A 25,606-nucleotide genomic window follows, 5' to 3' on the forward strand; every position below is an offset into this window, starting at 1 on the left:
GTAAAGCATCTGGTTTTTAGAAATGTCACTAGTTTGATATCCATAAAACTATTTTAAGTTCACATTTTTAATTTGCACTCCAAAAAACTTGAAAGGAAGTTAAAATTCACATACAAGTTTATGCACTATAGGCTGAGATGAATTTTCTGTATAATGTTAAGTCGAAATTGACATTAAAGGTTGAGTTTTGACTGTCTGACACCGAATAAGAGGCAAGACGCTGGCTTGTGTTCATACGACACTTCAGGCAAATGTCCAAAATTATGAAAGATTTGGAAAATGTGAAAGATTTGAATGGAAATGCAGCAACTGGCTCTTTTGTGTTTGTAACCGATCATAAGTGCAGAAAAAGTGCAGATTTTAATTGAAAAATTACTTAAAGGGATAGTTCACCAAAAATTTACCTTCTTTCAACATTTAATCACCCTTATGTCGTTCCAAACGTGCAGGGCTCTACGCTAACTTTTTTCCCAAGGAGTACATGTGCTCCTAAATGAAAAAATTTAGGAGCACACAAAGAAATATAGGAGCACAGTGAAAAAAGTTGATTAAACTGCTCAATTCATATGGATTAGTTTTATGATCTTTTTATGAACGTTTTTCGAAGCATCAAAGTGGTAGTTGTGTAGGCTGTCAATGGAGGGAAAGAAATCTCTCAATTTCATCAAAAAGTTCTTCATTTGTGTTCCGAAGATGAGTGAAAGTCTTACGGGTTTGGAACGACATGATGGAGAGTAATAAATGACAGAATTTTCTATTTTGGGTGAACTAACGTTACCTGTTTAATAATTATGCAATTATTATTTTAACCTACTTCAAAATATATAAAAAGAATGAACACCTCAATAAAGTATAAAGTGCTAAAAACAAAACAAATGCCTGCTTGCTTTTTTCCTTCGCAGTACTTGCAGTAGCCTATATTAAGTTACATCAAAAATGAGTTTTTGTCGTCTTCCTGTCCTCAGTGTGGACTGTTTTGGTCGTAACTTCAGTTTATGCACTTGGTCTTTTGGTGGGACATAATTAAAATAAAATTTGGTGGGTTGCTAATAAAATTTTGATACTCATTTGCAAGTAGGCCTATTGATAGTGTGCGGGAGTTCATTATTTTTTTTTTTTTTTGCACTTGGTCTTTTGAGATAATGACTATAGGCTTCATACTGTGTTGCGTATCTAGCTCACTAAGTGTTTACTTTACTTTTTTTATGGTGAAGCGGCCTGTTTACACCTGGTCACACTGCAAAAAATGCTTTTCTTACTTAGTATTTTTGTTTTGTTTCCAGTCCAAATATCTAAAAATTCTTAAATCAAGAAGCATTTACTAGAGAAGTAAAATGACATAAGAAATTCTATTTTGTTTTAAGATAAAAAGAAAGTAATTTAAGTAATTTTTGCTTAAAACAAGCAAAATTATCTGCCAGTGGGGTAAGAAAAAAAATCTGAATTCGAATAGAAAACAAGAAAAAAAATCTTAATTCAAATGGAAACCGAGATTATTTTTCTTATAAAAAAGACTTATAAAAAATATTATTTAGTTTGTTTTTGGTCAATTATTCCTTTAAATGTATGATACTTATATGAGTTCAAGTGACAAATTTACTGCAGGAGCAGTACATTTTGTCCCAGTACTATACTAAATAGTACTACTATTTAGTGCATTTGGTTTTGCATTATATCGTTTGTTCAGCATCAGATAATCAAGGCATCTCTTTCATGCCCAAGCCAGTTTTCATTTTTGTATCAGTCTGTTGCAGAATGACTATTTGTGGATTTCTTTCAACATGAATGTGTACTGCAAATTCACTGCCTCTGTCAGTGCCAGCAGTAATTTTTGATTGCTGCTCGAGTCACCTACACTTCAGCTCATTACCACAGACTAAAGTGGGCCACGGTGTAAGATTATGTCCTCAGGAAACACATTAGTATAAGAGTACAGCCACAAACATACTCTGATTGGACCAATTAGTTTTATTTAAAGTAGTGAGATCACAAGACCAAGAGAGGGCTTAAACAGAATGCATAGAGCACTGACTTGACTGGCTAGACAAGTAAACTAATAGACTAACTAGTTGAAGTAACTGGTTTTATTGGTTTGACTAGTAAAGTGGAACAAATTAGGTCCAGATATGTGTAATCATTCAAATAAGTGACCTCACAATAAACATTAGGTTAATTGTAAGATCTGTTGATGTTTGAGTTATACGCCAGGTAGAATAAAGCATGTGAATGATTTAGAATATCATGTTTCTCCTGAGAAATGTCCTCAATCCAGAAGGAAGTAATGCACAACAGCAACAGATAAATTAGCAATCAGTGTTAGGGAATGTTACTTTTAAAAGCAGTTAAGCATTACAAATCGCATTATAAAAAATAAATAACTATGTTACAGTGTTACTTTGTATATGAAGTAATGTTTGGAAAACAATAATGTAATGTATTCCTTAATGTATTGAAATGCATGAAACGCAGTAACTTGTTGACTGATAGTGTTTTTCCCCCATGTAGGCCACAGTCGTGTGCTGTTGCAGATAGCTGGTGTGGTGCCCACTCAGTTGCTTCTTGAGCTCCTGAGTTGCCCGTATTGCTCAAGGGCCCTGGAGACCATGGATCTGGAGCTCGGTGATTCAGACTACTCCAGATCAGAAGGGGACGTGGTGTACGAGCTCTCCCATGGAGCAGAGTTAAAATCCAGACATGTATTCCATCATAAAATACTGGAGAAGCGTAACCGCCTGGCTCAGTTCTGGGAGGACTTCCGAGACCGATTGACACGCATAGTGGATAGCAAATACTTCAATCAAGGGATTATGATTGCCATCCTTATCAACACCTTGAGTATGGGGATTGAACACCATGAGCAGGTGAGTGCAAGTGTGGGTTCCTTCATGAATTTTCTGAATGCTTACATTGCTTTAAAGGTCCCGTATTATGCCCCTTTTCACAAGATGTAAAATAAGTCTCTGATGTCCCCAGAGTGTGTATGTGAAGTTTCAGCTCAAAATACCCAACAGATCATTTTTTACAGCATGTTTAAATTGTCATTTTTTGGGGCTCAGAAAAACGCGCTGTTTTAGTGTGTGCCCTTTAAATGCAAATAAGCTGCTGCTGGATGACCCAGGGGGCGGAGCTTCATGAGCTCGCGCTCAGTCTCTCAGGACAATTTCATCTCACGGAATGATGATAATATCAGAAACTCTCAGTAACGGTGTTCATTTCGAGTCGGACAATAATGCCTACAGAGTCAGAGTGCTGTATAGAGATGGAACAGGTATAGTTTAGTAGTTTAATTACGGTTATTATAACGTATTTGTCATCTGCTTGTATGTATCCATTATTTATTAATAGCCTACAAGTCTGCTGTCTGAATGATGATCAAACATATACTGATGAGTTTAATAAAGTTTATTGTACATCACACAAAAGATGAAGCGTCAGTTTTACTTCAGAAAATCATCGTAAGAGCTGAGTAAACACAGTAAGTTATAAGAAGTGTGCAAGTACATAAACGAATTTCGGTAGAGTTGAGGGAGCATTCCTGTGGGCGGAGGTTAGTCAAAAAACGGTTCTAGTGACGTCATTAAAGAAGGAAGTAGAGTGATGTAGTCCAAACGGGCCGTTCGATGTAGGCAACTTCTGTTAAATAAAATATCTCGCTTGGCATTGAACTTTGAGCTTTATAATTTTACAGATATTATTTATGCTCTAACAGCAACATTACACACTAACTAAAGTTTGAAACATGGGATCACGAAGAACGGGACCTTTAATAGAAATGCTGCAAGGACAATGTATTTTTGTTGGCCAAAAACCGAAAACAAGTTATTAGTTTTGCACTTCCGGTTCTGTTGGCATGAAGACAATGGGTTTTTAATGGGCTTTTGGTTAAACGCTTGCAATTAGGTCTTTGGTTAACAAAAGCTCAAGATATTTTCACGTTTTATTCTATGACCTAAAATACATCAGTAATACCCCCCTTTAATTAAAGGGAACATATTATGCAAAATTCAACATAATTTGCTGCCAGTGTGTGTACACAACCACCCTATAATGGTAAAAATCCACACACTCCTTTTTTTTATCCCCATAAATAATTAGCATTTAAAGTAACACGCCGACTTTTTGGGACTTAAGCTCATTCACCGTATCCCCCAGAGTTAGATAAGTCCATACATGCCCTTCTCATCTCCGTGCGTGCCGTAACTCTGTGTGACGCACCCACCGCTAGCCTAGCTTAGCACAAAGACTGGAGGTAAACGGCTCCAGCTAGCATACTGCTCCCAATAAGTGACAAAATAACGCCAACATTTTCCTATTTACATGTTGTGATTTGTATAGTCACAGCGTGTACAAATAACAAGGTCACATGAGACACAGCCATCTTCTAACCGTATACATACTGGAAACTATATTCTTAGAAGCCGAAGCACTGCTACTTCTGTGGAGTGATTTACTCCAACTCTGAGCGAACTCTCTGCTCCTCACCACGGGGCTTCTCAGGTGCTGCAAGCAAATCACTCCGCCCAAGTAGCAGTGCTAGTATGTATACGGTTAGAAGATGTCTATGTCTCATGTGACCTTGTTATTTTTTAAAGGGGACCTATTATGCAAAATTCAAAATTCAAAATTATTGGACATAAATGTGTGTTGGCAGTGTGTGTACACAACCACCCTACAGTGATAAAAATCCACTCACTCCTTTTTTTTTTAATCCCCATAAATCATAAGCAGTCTCTCCAAACGACCCGATTTCAGAGTGTGGCTTTAGTGACATCACTAAAGCCACAGGCCCCGCCCACGAGTGTTGACTGACACTGCCGTTATAACTTAGACCCGCCCTGATCGAGTTCACTGCGAGTTGTACACATCAGCCATTGCTGCAGCAATGCACTCACGAGAAGCGTTGAAGCATCTCCCAAGCATTGAAGGTGTTGTAGCTGGATGTATTCATTCACATAGCTCTCTCTATTTACTCTTGAAATCTGCCAGCCACTGAAGACGAGGTGGATTTATTTTGTTTTCAAAGAAAATGCTCCCTCAACTCTACAGAAATGTATGTAAGTTACTTATGCACTTCTTATACTGTTTACTCAGCTCTAACAGTGATTTTCTGAAGAAAAACTGATGCTTCATCTTTTGTGTGACATACAGTAAACTTTATTAAACTCATCAGTATATTTTGTGTCATCATTCAGACAATTCAGATCGTCAGACAGAGTCCTACAGCAGGCTTGCATTAATAGTGTATACAAGCAATGCCAAATAGGTTATAATCGTAATTAAACTAAACTATACCTGTTCCAACATATATTCTCTGACTCTATAGGCATTTTTATGGTCGAAATGAACACCATTACTGTGACTGTCTGTTTTATTATTATCATCTTCCCTGTTCTGGCTCTGATCGCGGCTGCTTAGGCTCCGCCCCCTGTGACGTGAACCAGCAGCTCATTAGCATTAAAGGAGAAGCACTAAAACAGTGCGTTTTTCACAGACCCCAAAAATGATGATTTAAACGTGCTGTAAATAAAATTCTGTTGGGTATTTTGAGCTAAAACTTCACATACATACTCTGGGGACATCAGAGACTTATTTTACATCTTGTGAAAAGGGGCATAATAGGTCTCCTTTAATAAATAACTAATAATTAATAACTGTTTATAAGAAAACAAAAGTCATTTGCAGTTAAACTGACTATATAATAATGTATTCCCCAGCAAAATGTCATTGTGACACGAGCAGAGGTTAGCTATTTATTTATTTTTCATTCATGAACAGTGATGAGGATTCATAGCTTTATTGGGCAAACAGATCTCCTGGTTACATAACTGTGTTGTGCTGCAATGCACCTCTATCTCTCCTCACCATGTTGTTGGGATGTTACTACTCGTGGTTTCGCACCCAATCCTGTGGTTTGACATTTATCCAATCTGATAGAGGTCTCAAGGAATGTGTGAAGATACCTTCAAAGGAGCGAGTCCATCACATATGTAGATTGATATCTAAAAGTTTTTTTATTTTTTCTTCTTCTCACTAACATTTACATATTTAAATCGAATAAAACAGGAAAGATAAAAAGAACTAGCTAGGTTAGCTGATTACCTTTAAAGTCATAGCTATTGCCGTCAGTTTGTACAGCCGCGGATACAATGAGACCTGTTTTCCTGTTTGTTCATGTGACGTTGGGCATAAAGCCTATTGCATAAATGGCTTGTGATAAATATTGTTACTTTGCTAAAAGGTGGTTTGGAGAGTGATTGATTTTGAAATAATGTTTAGCTGATCTGGTAGAAATAAATTTCAGTTGCACCTTGACTTTTTTCATCATTGAAAGAACAATTTTCACAATAGGAAGCTAGTGTACTAATAATAGATCTGAACAAACCCTTTTATCTTACATTTAATTATGTGTAATTATATATGATTGATTGGTTGCTCTTTGACTAAAGCGTGGCTTGTTGAATACCAATACGGGGCCCAGATAGCACATCTGCTTTTGAAGTAAAGTCTTTAATCGTTATGATACTTTAAAGAACAGTTCATGTTGTCTAATTAACCCAAGACATGAAATAAGGCTCTTTTAATCCTTATTTGAGAAGCAGAAGAGGTGAAAATTGTTAGTAGACATTTGTTATGGTGGCTTTGGGGTTTAGAGGGGTTTAGGAGGAACCTTTGGAGATTCTTAGATCCATTTTAAAGAATTAACTTGAATTCTTGAGTAAAATGCTTGTTATTTGTGTCTTGAGGAGGGACTACTTTTTTTAGGTTGAAGAACTTGTGATTATGTAACCAATGGCAATGTCAGTGCTTTACAGTCCGTTAAATGAGTTATGCTTTTGAGTATGTCTGATAGTAGCACATTTTAAGAATCTATTTATGGCGCTGTCTGCTTGCTGCCTAGTCTTCCATTATATGTGTATTTAATGTATAAATATATTTCCAGTTTGAAATTATTGTTGGCATGTCACAAAAGCTGATTCCATCTCAGGGTAAGAAAATGTTATTACGAGGTTATATCACTACTGAATCTTTATTAATTGTAATTTTGACTTTGTATTGTAATTGCAACTTTATTTTTCATCTGAGGTGGTAAAAAGCCTTCATAGTCCACATGCATTAAATTAAAGAACAAAAATGTATGATGTGATAAACAGGATGTTTACTGGGTAACTGCCATTATTTGAAATCAAATGTTTTAAGGCTTATCCATATAGGTGTTTGTTTAGTTCTGTCAGCTATTGGGAAAAATTGTCACCAGTAGTAATTGAGGGAGGATTACAGTAATGAGATAAGGCTGGGTGCATTGATCTATGTACTGAATGCTCTTGGCATAGTGGGGAGAAAGATCAGCAACTCAGCAGAGTCTCCGCACTCTCGAGTCAATCAGCCCCCTAATCGGATTTACATGGGGCCACTGACAGTCTTCATTACTGCATCAGTCAAAGTCACCCCACTGAGATAACTGTTCACCCCATCACTAAAGATACATGCATGTCTTGACTGCACATACTGTTATTTCCTTTTTATAAATATTAGCCATTAGGCTGAGGGGCTGACATGAAATTCTTTTGGGAAGTTGACATATCCTGCAGTGTGATGTGCTATTCTCCTTCGAAAAGTATTTTAAAGCCATTTGTAAGTAATTTATTGGCTGATTCCCCTGAATGTGTAAACACAGTGACTCAAAACATTGCTTTGTTTGTTTGAACATCCTGACTAGCACAACATAGCAACAGTTGCTCAACCAATGGCACGAGTTTGGGGCAGGGCTATCTGTTTTTGGTATTTCCGATTAGATTTTCATACAATCATTTATTTATTTATTTATTTATTTTTATTGTCATTATGCTTGACATTTTTTTTATAGCATCATATTAATTAATAGACTTATTTTGTATGTTAAAAATGCATTTGTCACAGTGCCAGACATTTGCTAGTGGCAACAAAACGTCTCAGGTTAGGTATGTAACCCTGATAGGGAATGAGATGCTGCGTTTGAGACGATGTGGGAACACCCTGCATGATTGCATCGTGAAGCACGTGTATAATCAGTCCAATAGAAAAACGAGATGTCATAGGCGGGTGACGTCATCGACCAGGAAACTATAAAGCACCCCTGAAACCAGACCGCGTTAGCTTATGGTAAGCCGGAAGCAAGTCGATCAGGGCATGCAGGAAGTATGGTAGGCGAACGCAGCGTCTCGTTCCCTATCAGGGAACCAGGGTTACATGCGTAACCTGAGACGTTCCCTTTCAAGGGAACTCGAGCTGCTCTTGAGACGCTGTGGGAACCCCATACCCACTACGCCATAATACCAAATGCTTGTTCTGTGTGAAGTCCTTGCGCACACTAAGAAGCAAGCAACCTAGCCCCAGGAGTGGAGAGGTCTAGATCATAAAATCTGACAAATGTATGTGGTGATGACCAGCCCGCCGCATTACAAATATCCTGAAGAGAAACTCACGAAATTAAAGCCTTAGAGGCAGCCATACTCCTCGTAGAATGGGCCCGAGCAGCCAAGGGTGAAGGCTGTCCGGCCGCTTCATAAGCAAGTGAGACTGCCTTAACTACCCACTTGCTCATTACCTGTTTAGATGCAGGGCAACCTTTCTTAGGTGACCCGAAGCAGACAAATAATTGCTCTGATTTACGCCACAGGGCAGCTCTGTGAACTTATGCATCCAAAGCCTGAACGGGACATAACAGATTAAGTTTTTCCTGATCTGGGGTATTAAATGGTGGAGAATAAAAGGCCTGCAGCACTATTGGGCCCGCAACATTAGTAGGGACCTTAGGGATGTAACCCGGTCTAGGGTGAAGAAATGCCTTCACCATACCAGGTGCAAATTCCAAAAATGAAGGAGCAACCGACAAGGCTTGCAAATCTCCAATTCTCTTGATAGAAGAAATAGCGAGAAGAGAGAACGTTTTATATACGTTAGAGTGAAATAACGTTAGAGTGAGGAACTTTTCTGAAACCTCTTCAATGGGCTCGAAGGGAGCCAAAGCCAGACCCTCAAGTACAATGGCCAAATCCCAAGCCGGTGCTCTAGAGTGCAGTGCAGGTCTCCACCTTAATGTACCACGGAGAAAACGAATAATCAGAGGATCTCTCCCAAGAGAAGTGCCCCCCCAGAGGGGTGTGGTAGGCCGATATAGCCGCCACATATACCTTTAAGGTAGAGGGAGATAATCCAGCAGAGAAGCGGTCTTGCAAGAAATCAAGAACTGTACCAACAGGGCAGTTAACAGGATCTAGGTGACGTTCACCATACCAGGCAGAGAATAATTTCCATTTCAATGCATATAGTTTTCTCGTAGTCCAACAGTCCGAGAGGAGCTGGGTGCGTAAGGGAGAACCACATGGGACAATGGGTTGTCTCTGATGATGCGAAAAGGTCGACTAGAGCTTGACCAAATTTCTCCCAAAAGAGCTCCACCACCTCGGGGTGAAGTCTCCACTCCCCAGGCCTCAGCTCCTGCCTCGACAGGATATCCGCTCCCAGATTCTGATGCCCCGGAATATATACTGCTCTGAGTGACAGCAATTTCCCCTGGGCCCATAGGAGGATCTGATGGGCCTGCTTGCATGACGTGACCTCAGACCCCCCTGATGGTTGATATAGGAGACCACCGATATGTTGTCCGTGCGGATAAGCACATGGTGACCTCTCAGGTCTGGCAGGAAATATTTGAGTGCTCGAAATACCGCCATCATTTCTAGCCGATTTATGTGCCAAGAACATTGATGGTCCTGCCAAAGACCTTTCGGCAAGCAGCCACTCATGACCGCCCCCCATCCCGTGAGGGAATCATCCGTTGATAGCGTTACGCGTCGACAAGAAGCCCCCAGCACTGGGCCCTGGGCGAGGAACCAAGGTTTCTTCCACATGACCAAGGCACGTAGGCATTGCCGCGTGACCTTGATCGTGTGAAACAGATTTCTCCTTGGAGAAACCCCTTGGTCCTGAGCCACCACTGCAGAGATCTCATGTACAGAAGGCCAAAAGTGATTACGTTGGACGCAGCTGCCATGAGCCCCAACAGTCTCTGAAACTATTTCACAGTGAGTGACTGGCCTAGTTTTACCCCCTTTACGGCTGTGAGAATCGCAGAAATACGTGCAGGAGACAGACGTGCTTGCATTGTTGTCGAATCCCATATTACACCCAGAAAAGAGGAGCACACTCTTTTTGGCGTTGAGCCGCAACCCCAACATCTTTATGTGAGACAGAACAACATCTCGATGCCGAACTGCCATCTGCTCGGACTGAGCTAGAATCAACCAATCGTCGATATAATTTAATATGCGAATGCCCTGGAGTCTCAGAGGAGCCAGAGCTGCATCCACACATTTTGTAAAGGTGCGGGGTGATAAACCTAGGCCGAAGGGAAGAACCCGATACTGGTATGCTTCGCCCCCGAAAGCGAACCTCAGGAACTTCCTGTGATGAGGATGGATTGATCTTGGATGGATAGACGCGTCCTTCAAGTCTATTGTGACAAACCAGTCCTCGGACTGAATCTGTGATACAATCTGTTTGAGTGTAAGCATTCTGAACTTGAGTTTCTGAACTCTACTGTTTAATTGACGCAGATTTAGAACAGGACGCAACCCTTCATCCTTCTTTGGAACAATGAAGTAACGGCTGTAAAACCCTGACTCTCTGCTGGGAGGAGAAACCCTTTCTATAGCCCCTTTTTGTAGAAGCGTCAGTACTTCCTGCTCCATAACCAGAGCCTGCTCGGAGTCCACCACTGTGGGAAGGACCCCTTGAAATCTGGGCGGACGAGAACCGAACTGAATTCTGTAACCCTTTTCTATTATATGCAGGACCCACTGAGAAATATTTGGTAGTAGTTTCCACGCTGCCAGAAATTCTGCTAAGGGAACCAGTCTCTCGAGACTGGCCTCTGGATTTGGTTGAACAGTCATTTCGGTGCTCTGAAGCGGCGAACCGGCAGGGAACAACCGAACTGACCATTCTACGACCCTCCTCGGAGGATCGTATGGGGACGCTGACACCTCGGTGCCCTGAAACAGCGAACTGGCAGGGAACAACCGAAGTGGCAGCGCTGCGACTCTCGTCAGAGAATCGCCCCCCAGAGGGCGCAGAGGAGGAACGACTTCTTGAAACCGTCCCTCCCCGGAGGGGACCACCCTCAGAAGCCTGACAACCTTGGCGTCAGGACTTCTTCTTAGTCCAAGCTCTCTTAGATCTTGCCTACCCCTAACAGGCTTAGACTGTGACCGCACCCAGGTTCCCCAGATTGTGGAGGAGCCCGAGCGGCGACGCTCTGTTTCTGTTGCACTCTGTGCTGTGAGGAGCTCGTAGACGGCCGAGACTACGGCTCGGGGACATTGGACTGGCGAAGAAGAAACCTCTGGAACGCTGCAGATTGTTTTTTCGTTTCTTGAAACCTATCGACGACACAATTTATAGCGTCGCTGAACAGACTTGTAGGCGAAAGCAGCCCGTCCAGAAGAACAGACCTATCACTATCTTTAATATCTGAAAGATTTAACCAAAGATGAGGTTCCGTGGCCACCAGGGCTGCCATAGAACGGCCCACTGCCATAGAACGGCCCACTGCCATAGAACGGCCCACAGATTTGGCTGTCTCCTTGGTGGCCTGGAGAGATAGATTCTCGAATTGCGTCAGCGCTAACTTCCTCACAATCGTCCATGTCCTTCAATCGTCCATGTCATCTTCACTGGTGGGTAAAGCGTATTCGGCAGCAGGTCAGGCCGTGGCATGCTTACACACCATGTCTATTCTCCAAGCATACCAGGCTGACCTGCTGCCGAATACGCTTTACCCACCAGTGAAGATATAGCTTTTAAAGGCTTGGTGGGTAACGTCTGGGCTTTCAGTGATGACGCTGAGATATCTCGCAAGCGTCTCTTCCGCCCGAGGCATTGTCATATAACCATAGTGTGATATACCCTTAATATTACTATAGTTGGATGTTTGTGGGTTATGTACTCTGAAAGACACCGGTTTATTCCACGATTTTGACACCTCGCTGTGCTCACTCAGTGTGCAGTGTGAGAGGGGGAGTGACCAGCAGCCTAGAGCAGCAAAAGCCAGTGTGTGCTTCTTTTACCAATATATATTTAATGATATATTTTGCATTTCTAATCCAAACAACATCAAACTTGGCGCTGCACTTACTCATGCTGTAGCAAGACACCTGTCAAGTTTGAAATCTATCAGACTAACGGTTCGAAAGATATGCGAATAACACACACACATGCACACACACACAGACAGAAAGACGTTCCCGTAATTTATAGATAGATATAATATACAGAAGTAAACTGCGTAGGTGACTTATAGATTCAGTTAACATCCACAAATGAATAAGCGCAGCGATTCAGGGAGCAGGCTACACTGTGAACTTGACGATTCAGGGAGCAGGTTACACAGTGAACTCAACGATTCAGGGAGCAGGCGACGATTCAGGGGGCAGGCTACACAGTGAATTCCGAAAAAATGCTACGCTCGAGTTAACAGTTTGTGAATAGGTTACTACAAATGATGGCCGTGAATAAAATGAAGAGTTTGGTTCCAAAACGCAATAAACGGCATTTAAAGTGTTCCTGCAAAAATCAGTATTGTTATAGGGTCGGTATTGAAAAGTACATTTTTTATTTAACTTAATGCGATATCCGCCGTGTTATTCTGTCATGTTTTCTCCCTTTCTTTCCAAACCGCGAAAAACGCCAATCTCCTTTCTCTGCAGAATGCGATAAATCTGCTCAACCAATCACAGCGCACCATTCCAAACATTGTAAACAGTAACAGCGGCACTTTGCTTACACCCGGCATCCTAGTTTTCCTTATCTACTTTGTGCTTTTTGATTAACAAACAAACAAAAAATTAATACATTTGACGGCATTGATGAACCTGTGGTGGTTTCTGCGGTAGGGAAGAAACGTACGCCATCGAAATCTAATCATTTATGTGAGGAGATTAAGAAGATGAGGCACGCGGGAGGAGGAAAAATGCAGACTGTTGCTTGTTCTCACACGACAGCATCAAACTTCTGTCACGCTGACACGTTGACCCCAGAGGATCTTTTAAAAAACTTTCAATTCTTGTACTCAAAAGTCAACGAAAACCGAGCTGGACCAAGCCATTTTACAGCTGATCGCCGTCAAAAAAGTTCAGGAGGTATTTCTTAGCGATGGCTGATTGAATGTATTTTAGTCCAGTGCCTGTATAGCCTATAAGATTAGTATTGACCGAGTTCAGAGGCTGTCATATGTGGATCAACTTACTTTGTTGTGTATTTTCAACAGTTTCAATATGAAAAATAAGTTTATATTGATTCAATGGATTAATTGCATTTTGAAAAAAAAAGTGTCATGAATTTATTGCATTTTTGTTTAAAAAAAAAATAATTAGTTTTTATAATAAATCTTTGAAAATCAAAATCTGGATTTGAATTTATGTTATTATAACCTAAAGATGCTATGTGAAAGTTTGAAACAGAAAATAGTGGTTTTCATCTTGCCACTTTCTTGGTAAAGAAAACACATTTTTACTCAAATTAATCAAAATGGATTTATCACGTTTTGGAACCAAACTATAATATTCAGAAGTAAACAGTGGAGGTGACAGAGTGTTTATGTCAGAATGTTTATTTTTAAACCACAACCTTCTTGGGGCTTCTTTGACCGATACAACCCTCTAATGTCAGAATGTTTATTTTTAAACCACAACCTTCTAAGTGCTTCTTTTACCAATATATTTAACAACCATGTTGTTGTTTTTCATTCATTGAGTTGTTCTGCACTCAGAGGTGTATAAAGAAGTGGGAAAGTGTGCTATGCATCATGGGAAATGATGGAGGAAGGGGGCAATAAAGGTTGCAGCAGCCGACTCCCTCTGTACTGTCCTCTGCTAACATCACTCTCCTTTAGTCTGCCATGTTGCCGCCACTGAAAGCCCAGTGTCCCAACATGCATTTTCACTGTCATTGCTTTTCTATTGCTCTGTCCAGCAAATGTGCTTGATGCAGCAGCAGTGGGAATTTGTAGCTTTGCACTCAGGCAGACCATTTTCAGGAAAGCTGGGATGGATATTCGATTTGTGTGTAGTGTAAGTGGTGTAGTGGTTCAGTCGAAAATAAAAAATGTCATCATTTACGCACCCTCATGTTAAAAGGACATTAAAAGGGTCTACAAAAAGCCCCCAAAAGCAGTATAAAAATATATAAAAAATAGTCCATACACTATATTCCAAATCTGAACTCATGCAATATATTTGTGTGAGAAACAGACATTAATTTACATTGATGTTTACTGATAATTTTCCCATTCGGGTGGTACAATAATTGCTGCGATCATTGAGGATCATTAAAGGGTTAGTTCACCCAAAAATTCTGTTAGTAATTGACCCTTCGCTAAGCCACGCCCGAAAACCGCCACAGGCCAATCGTGGCTTAGCAACCGTAACTTAGGCGCGGGAGGTCTGGCAAGCTTTCGAGCGAGGGAAACATGCCGAAGCGTTGTGCGTATGGATTGTGCAAATCTGATACCCGGTATCCTAAAAGTTTGGACGGGGTGGTGGATTTTGTTCCCTTCCCGAAACCTAAAACCCAAGGGGAGAAATGCCAGGCGTCATCTTCATTTATATAGCGCTTTTAACAATGTAGATTGTTCCAAAGCAGCTTTACATTGATAATAGGAAATTAAAAGTAAAGTGTTTTGGCTTTATAGCAGCTCTAGAATAAAGTTATTGTCCAGCTCGTGGATCAAGCAGTGTGATTAAAGGCAAGACGGAGGCTCACTGACATAACTTAACGTTACTTAAAAATATATTTCAACATTTTGTTAATCGACGGCCAAACCGTTACCCCAATCCGATCGCGACTCTCCCGTTAGTTCTAGTAAAAGTAAAAGGTACAGTAGTTAGTAAAAGGAGGGAACATCACGGGGCTTGCCGGAGATCTCCAAGGAAAAGGTTGGTATGCAAACTTAATCAGTTCATAACAGTAAGTTAGTCCGACGTGTGAGCAGTAACGTTAGCCTGGCGTGCTAAAAATATAAGCGGGAGAATGTTATCATTGCAAAGTGGTCAGGCTAATGTCTTGTGTTTATTCCACAATACATATGGATAAGCTGTTTGTTTTATAAATATTCGAATATTTTCAAATTTCACTTACCCTGCTGGGCATGCACATAGCTGTTCCTCAAATTTGTGTGTTTCCCATTTGAATGGTCAGCATATGAGGCGGTTGCTGCTTGCGCTGGGACCTAACGTTATGCTTTAACTTCAATTTTGATGAAATTATTCTCTAATCGTTTGCATATTATGTCGTGGATATAGCCCTCGAATGCATACTGCAGTATTGCACTCTCATATTTTCACCTGTTTGCCAAAAATGACTAATTATCTCCTTAGGAATGTCTGAAACCAGTGCATACATACTGTAATAGACGTGCCAGGCGCAAAAGCTTGACAGGCGTAGCAACAGTAACTAAGGAGGGCGGGGCTTAGCGAAGGGTCAATTACTCACCCTCATGTTGTTCAAAACCCATAAGACTTTTGTTCATCTTCGGAACACAAATGAAGATATTTTTGATGAAATCTGAGAGCTGGCTCACTCCTTCATAGGCTGGTAATTGTATTCTGCCGGCCCAGAAAAGTTAGTAATGACATCGTTAAAATTGTCCAAGTGACTACAGTGGCTCAACCTTAAGTTTATCAAGCGACGAGAATACTTTTTGTGAGTATGTATTGTATTGAAGAGTGGTCAGGATATTGTTTTGATATTGATAGTGTGTGATTGTCATGTGAACCATCCCTGGTTTTGTTGCAGGGGATGAGCAATAGGGTCTGGGGAGGAGGGATCAACAACAATACAATTGTTTAGTATCTTAAAACTAGACATGCACTGATCATCTCTGTCACTAGAAAAAAGACACGTCATTTTGTTGGAAAAATTATGCACAGGCTTGAAGATTGTGTTTAGAATGAATCACGACTGAGCTCAGGCTATGGCACTGCATAATGACACGTGTCTCACTCTATGAGGAAAATTACACTAAACAATGTTTTTGCCCCATAGTATGTTTTATGAATCTGTTGCTTCAGAATTGTTCTGGCAAATTAGCATTGCATTTTATTTCAAGCCAAATTAGAGTTAACACACTTCAACAATCTTGGCACCTGAGGTGGTGTCCGCTTCTGGAATAATGATTCACAAAGCAACCTGTTCAACACGACACAAGCACATCTGTTTATGTATATATGTTGCATAAATTGTAAGATTTAAATGGAAATTTACCCACTGAAAATGTGACTACCATCTGTTTTATTTTGACACTGCTAGCTTGTATTAGCAGATATTCTGGGTTTTTGTTTATTTCTTGTACCCGGCAATACCAATTAGCCTACAAATAGCCTACAAAATTTGTGATGCTAAAACTGTTTAGGACTACAAATTGATGCCCGTTAGGCGGAATATGCTTGTCTAATCTAACATTGCAGTATAAGATGATATAATGAAAGGTTTTCATTTTTCTTTTACTGATCCATTTCTAATCTGTTGTTCCTGGGTACCAAGTAGTTTTGGGAAGTGGCATATATATTCATGAAGTACATTGATATTCTCCAGTTGACATGCGCTTCTCGCGATCTCTGCACTTACACAGTTTGGTTGGATTTACGCTGCTCACCTTACATGTCTGCAGGAAGACAAATCGCCAGATCAGCCTCCGCCAGGCGTGACAGTTGTTTTCTACCAAGTTTAGCTGTGTTTGCTTTCTGAGCCGCCCACGCTTTCCCTTTCCACGGCTGCCCGCCACAGAGTTTTTCGCTGGTATATCGCTCTCTAAACCTGCCGCTTCTCACGGGAATAGCTTATCACAGGAATAGCCTGCCCGGTCGCATGTGGTGCGCTGATTGCCGTGAAGGACCTTCACCCGTTTTGCGTGGTCTGCTTGGGCCTCAAGCACGCGGAAGAGGCTTTGGAGAACCCGGAGAAATGCAGTCATTGCCTGATGCTGCCGAAAAAACTCCTGCGACGCCGCCTTAAAGTTGCTGCGACCCAGTGTGTTGAGCTCTGCTTTTCTGACTCGGATGGGGGACACGGTGACGATGACGTGCTACCGGGGCGCGACATCTCTCATCTGGGCTGAACAGCCCAATCCTGCATTCCCCGAAGAGGACATCTTCGCGGGCATACTCCCGCCTTTCGAATGAACCGGCTGGTTCTGGTGATGATGAAGACGCGGGCCTTCTCGGGGTCTCAGAGGACGAGGAGGCCATCCCGTCCTCTGGCGTTCCCCAGGCCAACGCCCCCGCGGCCTTGCCTCAGTCCATCCTCCTAGAAGTGTGTGAGCGAGCGGCCGCTTGCCTCAACATTGAGTGGCTGGCTCCACAGAGCGCCACCGACCAGGAAAGGGACATTTATGACGGGAAAGTGCTGGGACCCCCTCCCGGTTTGAGGAAACAACTCTTCCCTGTCCTCCTAGCGTGCGCAAAGCACATGAGGCACAACTGGAGCGACCCGCTCAATCTCAAACACGGTCTTGCGGGTCTAGAGGTAAAGGATATGGCGGCTCTCGGCATGGGTGATCCCTCCACTATTGAGCCATCGATCGCCAGGCACCTCAACCTAGTCTAGGGTGGGCTGCTCGCTCCCTCGAAACCGGTCTTGCCTAACAAGATGGACTGTTTTTCTGCCTCTGTGCATCAGGCCGCTTATAGATCCTCGGACTTGGCTGTCAGGGCCCTGAATGTCTCCTCCCTCCTCTCTGCTTACCAGGTGGAGATTTTGGATGACTTAGGCCAACAGCTGGACAAGGGATCCACCTCACCCACGCTGTGGAAGGAGATCAGTACTGTTAATGACCTCGTCCTCCGTAACGCTCATCAGGCCGTCCAAACCTGCAGGTGCTCCATGGCGCTTTTCTGTGGTGGGAGAGCGCGCACTCTGGCTGAACCTGTCGGGCCTCCCTGACAGTGAGAAGAGGTGCATTGCTGGCGCCCCGGTAGAGCCCGGCTGGGCTCTCTTTGGCCCCGCCGTCACATTGATGCAGCAACGATGCAAAAAAGGAAGACAAGGCCTTCAAGTTATGCCTTCCCAGGAAGGCGGCCCCACACCAGGCGCCCCCTGTGCATTTGCCTAACTCCCCTGTCTCGGGACGTAACTTCCATCAGGGCAAGGAAAGGCCCCGCAACAAACCCCCGCCACGACAGAGCAACCCACCCTCTGCTAAGACCTGGGGGAAACCGACTCCTGCCGCGGTGGGAAAACCCTCGAACCCGTGGGCATCGAGTCTGCGCTCACAAGCCGCAAGCTCTTTGGACTCTCTTCCTGCCCTAGAGCCCCTGTTCAAGAGACGGAGGGTTTCTTATGGAGGGGTCGACCACCCCCCTCTCGAGGCTGCCCAGCCCATTTGTTCAGTGGGCATTGTTTGTTCTCCCCCCACGCTCAGGGGGTCTGTTGTGAGGAAAAGTGCAAAAGCAATGTCACCACACCACACACACTGTGTTCCCCTCACCCAGTTAATAAAGGCTTCGGCCCATGTGTTCCCGAACACAAAACACAAAAAAAACACATTAAATCAAACAAATCAAATGAATTTGTTACAGAGAGGGAACCTCTCTCTGCAGAGAAAGTACTTTTCTCTACAGAGAGAGAACATCTCTCTGAACCCCTGCATGCCATCCCAAGTTCATCCACTAGAGGGCATTATTGCATCCCAAATGAGCCAGCTGGGCATACACAAAGCTATCACGGCTCGAGTGGGAACACTCACGAGCTGTGTGTCAGCGTGGCAAACTGCTGCGGCTCCCGAGTGGGTGACGCATACAATCTGATAAATCAGGGATTTTATTCTCATTATTTCCTGGTTCCAAAGAAGGACGGTTCTCTCCACCCCATTTTTGACCTCTGAGTGTTGAACAAACATTTGTGGAAATATTCATTTCAGAATGTTAACTTATGGCTCGCTTGCCCGCGCCATAAAACGAGCGCACGTTCTCTCTCTAATTAACTGCCTGTCGCAGTTCAGAGAGGGGGCAAAAGTGCAATTTCGCACTTGCCTTAGGCTGCAGAGAGCATTCATGAAATGGGTTTTGTCACTACATTTCAGCCTGTTACACGATCTTTGCCGCTCTGTAATAGTGACGCGCACCTGCACAGCAACTCTGCGCCACTGGAAGAGCGCAGACTTTTACGCACAGGGAAGCTGGCGTGCGCTCGTCGAAACTACACGCTCTAGCTTACAAGCTTTTGGTGTGGAACAGGCGATTTTTCCTGTCGTTACACGCGACTCATGTTCCAGGCATTCTGAACAGAGGTGCGGACCTTCTATTGAGGGGGAACACACTCTATGGAGATTGGCGCCTCCACCCTCTGATAGTGGGTATGATACGGATGAGATTCGGACAGGCAACTGTAGAACTATTCGCCTCGCACGAAAACACCCATTGTCCTATGTTGTTCTTGCTAAAGAACGTGGAAGCACTGGCCCACCCATGGCCCAGAGTACTGCTATATGTTTTTCCTCCTCTGTGCCTGATAATTCCCACATAGGCCAGGGTGAGAGAGAAGTGCCCGTCTCTCATTCTGATAGCACCCAGATGGCCCAAAGCACCGTGGCTGGTGGAGATAATCCCATATCTAAGCAACGCCTCTCACATTGGCTTGTGGACGCTATAATTTTGGCATATGAATTGAAGGAAGTGCAGCCCCCAGGGGACATCAGAGCTCATTCCACTAGGGGCTTAGCCACCTCTTGGGCTCTGTTCAGGGGAGTATCGCTGCAGGACATTTGCTCTGCTGCCAGCTGGGCTTCTCCCCATACGTTTGTGCGTTACTACCGGCTGGATGTCACCAGAACCTCGGTAGCACATTCGGTTTTGGGGGTGGGACGGCTTAACCCTTCCTTCTCTTGTGTGTGCCACACACGTTTCATGTCCTGCCTGTACACAGCAGTTATGTTTGTGCATCAGTATGGCGGGTTCATGATTATGGGACGTGTCAGGCACCGCCCCTTTGGGTGACCGTCTTTCTCTGGCTTACAGAACCTCACTGCGAGTGTATTGGGCAATCAGGGAGCTGTCCATGTCTCTCCCATAGATGGATCTCAAACACGAGATGATGAAAGAGAACAATGCTACCCTACAAAGGCAAAAGACCTTAACTTGCTAGAGTGTGGAACTGAGAAAAATGACTTTAAATATTTTTAGTTGTTCCGCCAAATTAATTATAGGTAGGACACTGGAAATCTGGCAATTAGATGTTTTAGTAATTGCTAGTACCGCTTGTAACAGCTGGTCTGATGTTGTATGCACCAGTAGCCTACACTTGTTGCTTCATTATGTTGTATTTGTATGCACCAATATACCCTTGTTGCTTCATTATTATCACTCCCTGTGATATAGTCCCGCGTCGGCTCGACTGTGTTCAGGGCGGTGCTAAAGGTGCCGGCGCAGTTTTGGCACTCTGCCAGCTAGATGTATGAGTATTTCAAACAGGTCCGGTACCCGAACTGGGTGAGGCGGGGCTTTAGTTCTTTGTTGTATTCATCTGCTACGGCATGTGTAACATTTTTATATATCCTTCGCGATCGATATCGCACGTTTGTCGACCATACTAAATGTTCTGTTTGTGCAGGACAAAGCTCTGAGGACATCAGAAGTTACAGGGACTGATGGCAGCTGTACAAAGTACACAGGCTACACCATAATTTCAATTTTAATGGAGAGTGGTTCCTTGGTTTCTCATGGGCTTTTGGAAGTTACTGTTAAGACAACCCATTATTTCCTTGCAAAAACAACGGAATTGACTCAAGATACTTATCCACATGATAAAGGAGGTCTTGAATGTGGCAAAAATATCAATAACTCATTTTCGACTTAAAACAAAGTTATGGTCTTTTGCCTTTGCACGGCAGAATAGGTTATTGTCATAACCCCAGTTCTCTGAAACATCGAGTGGAGAGATCCACCAGCTTTGCCCCACTTACCGCACGAGAGGCGAATATACTTACTGGAGAACAGCAGCGCATGCAGGCTTCTTATTCCCGCAGGTAAGGGATGGGGCCTCTGAGACCCCGAGAAGGCCCGCGTCATCATCATCACCAGAACCGGCCGGTTCATTCGACGAGCGGGAGATTGCCCGCGAAGATGTCCTCTTCGGGGAACGCAGGATTGGGCTGGTCAGCCCAGGTGAGCGATGTCGCGCCCCGGTAGCACGTCATCGTCACCGTGTCCCCCATCCGAGTCAGAAAAGCAGAGCTCAACACACTGGGTCGCAGCAACTTTAAGGCGGCACGCAGGAGTTTTTTCGGTAGCATCAGGCAATGACTGCAGTAAGCATCTTCCGCGTGCTTGAGGCCCAAGCAGACCACACAGAACAGGTGAAGGTCCTTCACGGCAATCAGCGCACCACACGTGGTCGGGCAGGCTATTCCTGTGATAAGCTATTCCCGTGAGAAGCGGCAGGTTTAGAGAGCGACATACCAGCGAAAAACTCTGTGGCGGGCAGCCGTGGAAAGGGAAACAGGTGTGAAGATGCAAGAGCGTGGGCGGCTCAGAAAGCAAACACAGCTAAACTTGGTAGAAAACAACTGTCATGCCTGGCGGAGGCTGATCTGGTGATTTGTCTTCCTGCCTACACGTAAGGTGAGCAGCGTAAATCCAACCAAACTGTGTAAGTGCAGAGATCGCGAGAAGCGCATGTCAACTGGAGAACAGCAGCGCATGCAGGCTTCTTATGTCTGCAGGTAAGAGGTGGGGCCTTTTGCATTGGCTGCGCGTTTCTGTCTGTCTTGCCAGACTTGGTGCAATTGGATGCTTCTGCAGAGGTCAGGTATGGATGCCCTTCCCATAGGTGGATATCTCCACTCTATGTTTCAGAGAACCGGGGTTACGACAGTAACCTTTTGTTATTTACAGGGTATGAGTTTATACTTGCAAACTAATTCAATAATGAGACAGGTATAGATAACCTACTGTATATTTTGTAATAGAAACATACTTCACTGGTAACAATTTACAATAAGGTTTCATTCAGCATTCTGTAGTAGGAATCATGAACTTATCAACGAACAGCAATTTACAGCATTTGTTAATCTAGATAATGTTAATTTATAAATGTATTATTGTTCTTTGTTATAAAGAGAAATGTCTTAAATGATTGCATAAAACTTTCAAGTTGAATGGGTTATTTCAATTTGTTTAGTGATAATGTGAGCTGTTTAATTTATAAGATTTAATAAAAAATAAAAATGAATTAAAGCAAAAATAATTAATTTAATTTAAATCAATAAAATAATCCCATGATGGGAACCTCTAAATGGTTCTAAATATTAAGCGCCTGACAAAACACTTTAAGGTCCAATATACCTTTTCTTCTAAGAGTGTAGAATAGATTAATAAATACTGTATTGTTTGTTGTTATTTCATTATGTGCAATAATGCAGTTTTATGTGTCTGTAAAAGCGCCAATAAGGCGAGAGAGTGATATCAGAAGCAGTGAAATCTTAATGTATGAGGTTTTATCTTTCTAAATGGAAGTGTTTAACATGATGACTTTCAGTTTGCCCATAGCAAGGGCGATTGTCTAACAGTTTGGCATTGATTTTATAACCGTATGTTAATGTGAACAGTATCCAGGTGAATTCTGAGGGTTGCTGCTCTTATAATGGGCAGCAAAACTAAGAGGTTCATATCATTTATGCTTCCTTTAGAATGTGTTTATTGATTTGCTCTGTGCTAAAGAATCGAAGAGTGCAGTGGTAATTCTTCAGGCACAAGACTTGGTACAGTCTGCATCAGCAAATGCCCTGAAACTGCTTATGATGGACAGATTTTAGAGGTACTGTCTGATTGATCTGTGTTGCTTTGCTCTTAATAAAAGAGCTTATAATGCTTTGGGATTGATTTTGCTTATCCAAGCTCAGCGCTAGAGCTGTTTGTGTAAAACTGAACAATTGTAATTGCTTCATAAGTGTGCTGAAATATCTTTTTCATTTGACCCAGAGGTACCGTGTTTACATAAACGCTCCATTTATCGTTTGAATGTGCTCAGTAGTTTTGCAGGTCTCTGTATTCATATACAGTACTCTGACTCATGGCGTTTCAAGTGATGTTGTGAGAGTAAAGGTGTGTGAAGGTACCATTATGAGGGTCAGTGAATAAGGTCACTCACATGTTGTATTCCCAGCAGTATCTTGGCATGACTTTGATCTGCAGAAGGTAATGAGGTGTGGCTCTGTTTCCTCTCACAGCCCATGCAGCTGACAAATGTTCTGGAGATCAGCAACATCGTCTTCACTAGCATGTTTGTCCTTGAAATGCTTTTCAAACTGCTGGCCTTTGGTACCTTCGGCTATATCAAGAACCCCTACAACATCTTTGATGGGATTATTGTAGTCATAAGGTAAGATCTGTTATATATCTATATCTATATTCATATCCCTGCTGAAAAATCCAGCATAAACCAGCATGAATTCCATGCTGGTCCTACTGTACCAGCAACCAGCACCCCATGCAGGTCTTAGCATGCAAAACATACCTTATGCTGGTGACCGGCAATGCTGGATTCTTCAGCAGGGAATTATATTATATATTAAATAGATTATATTGTACCATTCAATTGATGGAAAATTTATAAAATACGTATCAAATATACACTACTTTTTTCACTACAGAAGTTTTTAATATTGTAAAATATTATTACAATTTAAAATAACTGTTTTATATTTTAATATGATTTAAAATGCTATTTATTAATTTGATGGTAAAGCTGAATTTTCAGCATCATTACTCCAGTCACCTGATTCTTCAGAAATCATTCTATGAATTGATGCTCAAGAAACATTTCTTATTCTTATCAATATCTAAAACTTTTATTGATTTTTCATGGCCATGTTACAGTATGCATCAGCTACCCAGATGCTATAGCTGAAAGATAGTAGAAAATTTTAGCAGGGCTTCATGTTAATATGTTGTACAGTATTTTAAGTGCTTGTAAGCATACATAAGCAATGTTGAGGTAATGTTTTTTTCATCTGAACTATTCAATATATAACTCTTAAATATAACCATGTGTTTCCGGTGGCAGTGTGTGGGAGATCATAGGGCAGGCGGATGGGGGTCTTTCAGTGCTGAGGACGTTTCGTCTCCTGCGTGTACTCAAACTGGTGCGCTTCCTCCCTGCACTGCGTAGACAGCTGGTGGTGCTGATGAAGACAATGGATAATGTGGCAACATTCTGCATGCTGCTCATGCTTTTCATCTTCACATTCAGGTGCAGACCAAACCCACACCCTCATTCAACCAGTTAGAACCAAGCTTGTTGCACAGTGCCACCAACACTATAGCTAATCTTGACCATTTGATTTAGAAAACACAGTGCTACATTAATTAGATTTTATTGAACGTAATTCTGGAATTATGTGCTTAAATGTTTATGCATTTTATTTTTATTTGACTGTCAATACAGCATTCTTGGAATGCATCTGTTTGGATGCAAATTCAGCCAGAAGATGGAGAATGGAGACACCATTCCTGACAGGAAAAACTTTGATTCCTTGCTGTGGGCCATTGTCACTGTGTTTCAGGTAAGAGCAGAAACTATGCTTACTGTACATAGATCTGTCCTTACTTTCAATGAACAGAATAGACATTTTTTCATACTTTGAAATATTGACATATCAAATGTAAAGTGTGTTGTAAGTAATTGTTTATTTTTGTCAGGTTAGAGTTATTTATATTATTATAAATATCTGTATATCCCATAAACCAATTTATTAACTCCATATCTATATCTTGAGCTAAAATAGTTACTAATGTGCAGCTCACTACAATGGAAAGCATCAGCATAATTTTGCATCAGCACAATTTCCTGAATTGCTGAACCTGCACTGTATCTTCTTACCATGCGCATTTACAGCTATTCTCACTAGATTATCGCAAAACCATTTTGTGGTTAAAAAAATACTTAATTGCTAAACCGGGAAAGCCAATTACTTGTACTTCAGTAAGGAGCCGAACTCTGAATAGATGGTACAGTATAATCACAAAACACTATTCAAATTCATCAAATTCTGTATTAATTTCCCCACTGTATAATTCAGATACAGGAAAACACATACACAAAACACTACTCTATTGCAGATCTAATTAATATGTCAGAGTTTTTTTTCTTTACTCAGCCCGTTCTCTGTACTCTTTTTCTCAGACAAATTGTTTGCGTGTGTTTCAGATTCTGACTCAGGAAGACTGGAACGTGGTCCTCTATAATGGAATGGCTTCCACCTCCCCATGGGCGGCTCTTTACTTTGTGGCTCTGATGACTTTTGGGAATTATGTCCTCTTTAACCTGCTTGTGGCCATCTTAGTGGAGGGGTTTCAGGCAGAGGTATAAAAAAAACTTTCTATTACAGCTGTCTCATTTACAGTATTTTGTTTATATTTCTTAAGCATTTGTGCAAAGTAATTGCTTCCTGCAGATAGTCTGGGGAGTTAAACTTCATTGCTGTTATAATACTGCAGTCAACATAAGTATTTTTCAGCTTTTTTGTTCTTTACATTACATAAATAAATAATGCATTGAATGAAAAAAAAGTAAAGAA

General features: G+C 42.1%; 1 protein-coding gene across 4 annotated transcripts in view; it reads left to right on the top strand.

The window, feature by feature from the left end:
- The window catches only part of cacna1ha (calcium channel, voltage-dependent, T type, alpha 1H subunit a), a 76,911-nt gene that overhangs the window by 17,996 nt on the left and 33,309 nt on the right, over positions 1-25,606 (top strand). For all 4 annotated transcript variants that reach the window (XM_084088421.1, XM_084088423.1, XM_084088422.1 and 1 more), the window contains exons 8-12: positions 2,506-2,861; positions 23,258-23,409; positions 24,094-24,279; positions 24,475-24,592; positions 25,237-25,392. In XM_084088421.1, the coding sequence (XP_083944547.1) occupies positions 2,506-2,861; positions 23,258-23,409; positions 24,094-24,279; positions 24,475-24,592; positions 25,237-25,392 (968 nt within the window). The remainder of the gene's footprint in view (positions 1-2,505; positions 2,862-23,257; positions 23,410-24,093; positions 24,280-24,474; positions 24,593-25,236; positions 25,393-25,606) is intronic.

Source organism: Abramis brama (genome assembly GCF_963993115.1).
Source record: "Abramis brama genome assembly, chromosome: 1".
Classification (NCBI taxonomy): domain Eukaryota; kingdom Metazoa; phylum Chordata; class Actinopteri; order Cypriniformes; family Leuciscidae; genus Abramis; species Abramis brama.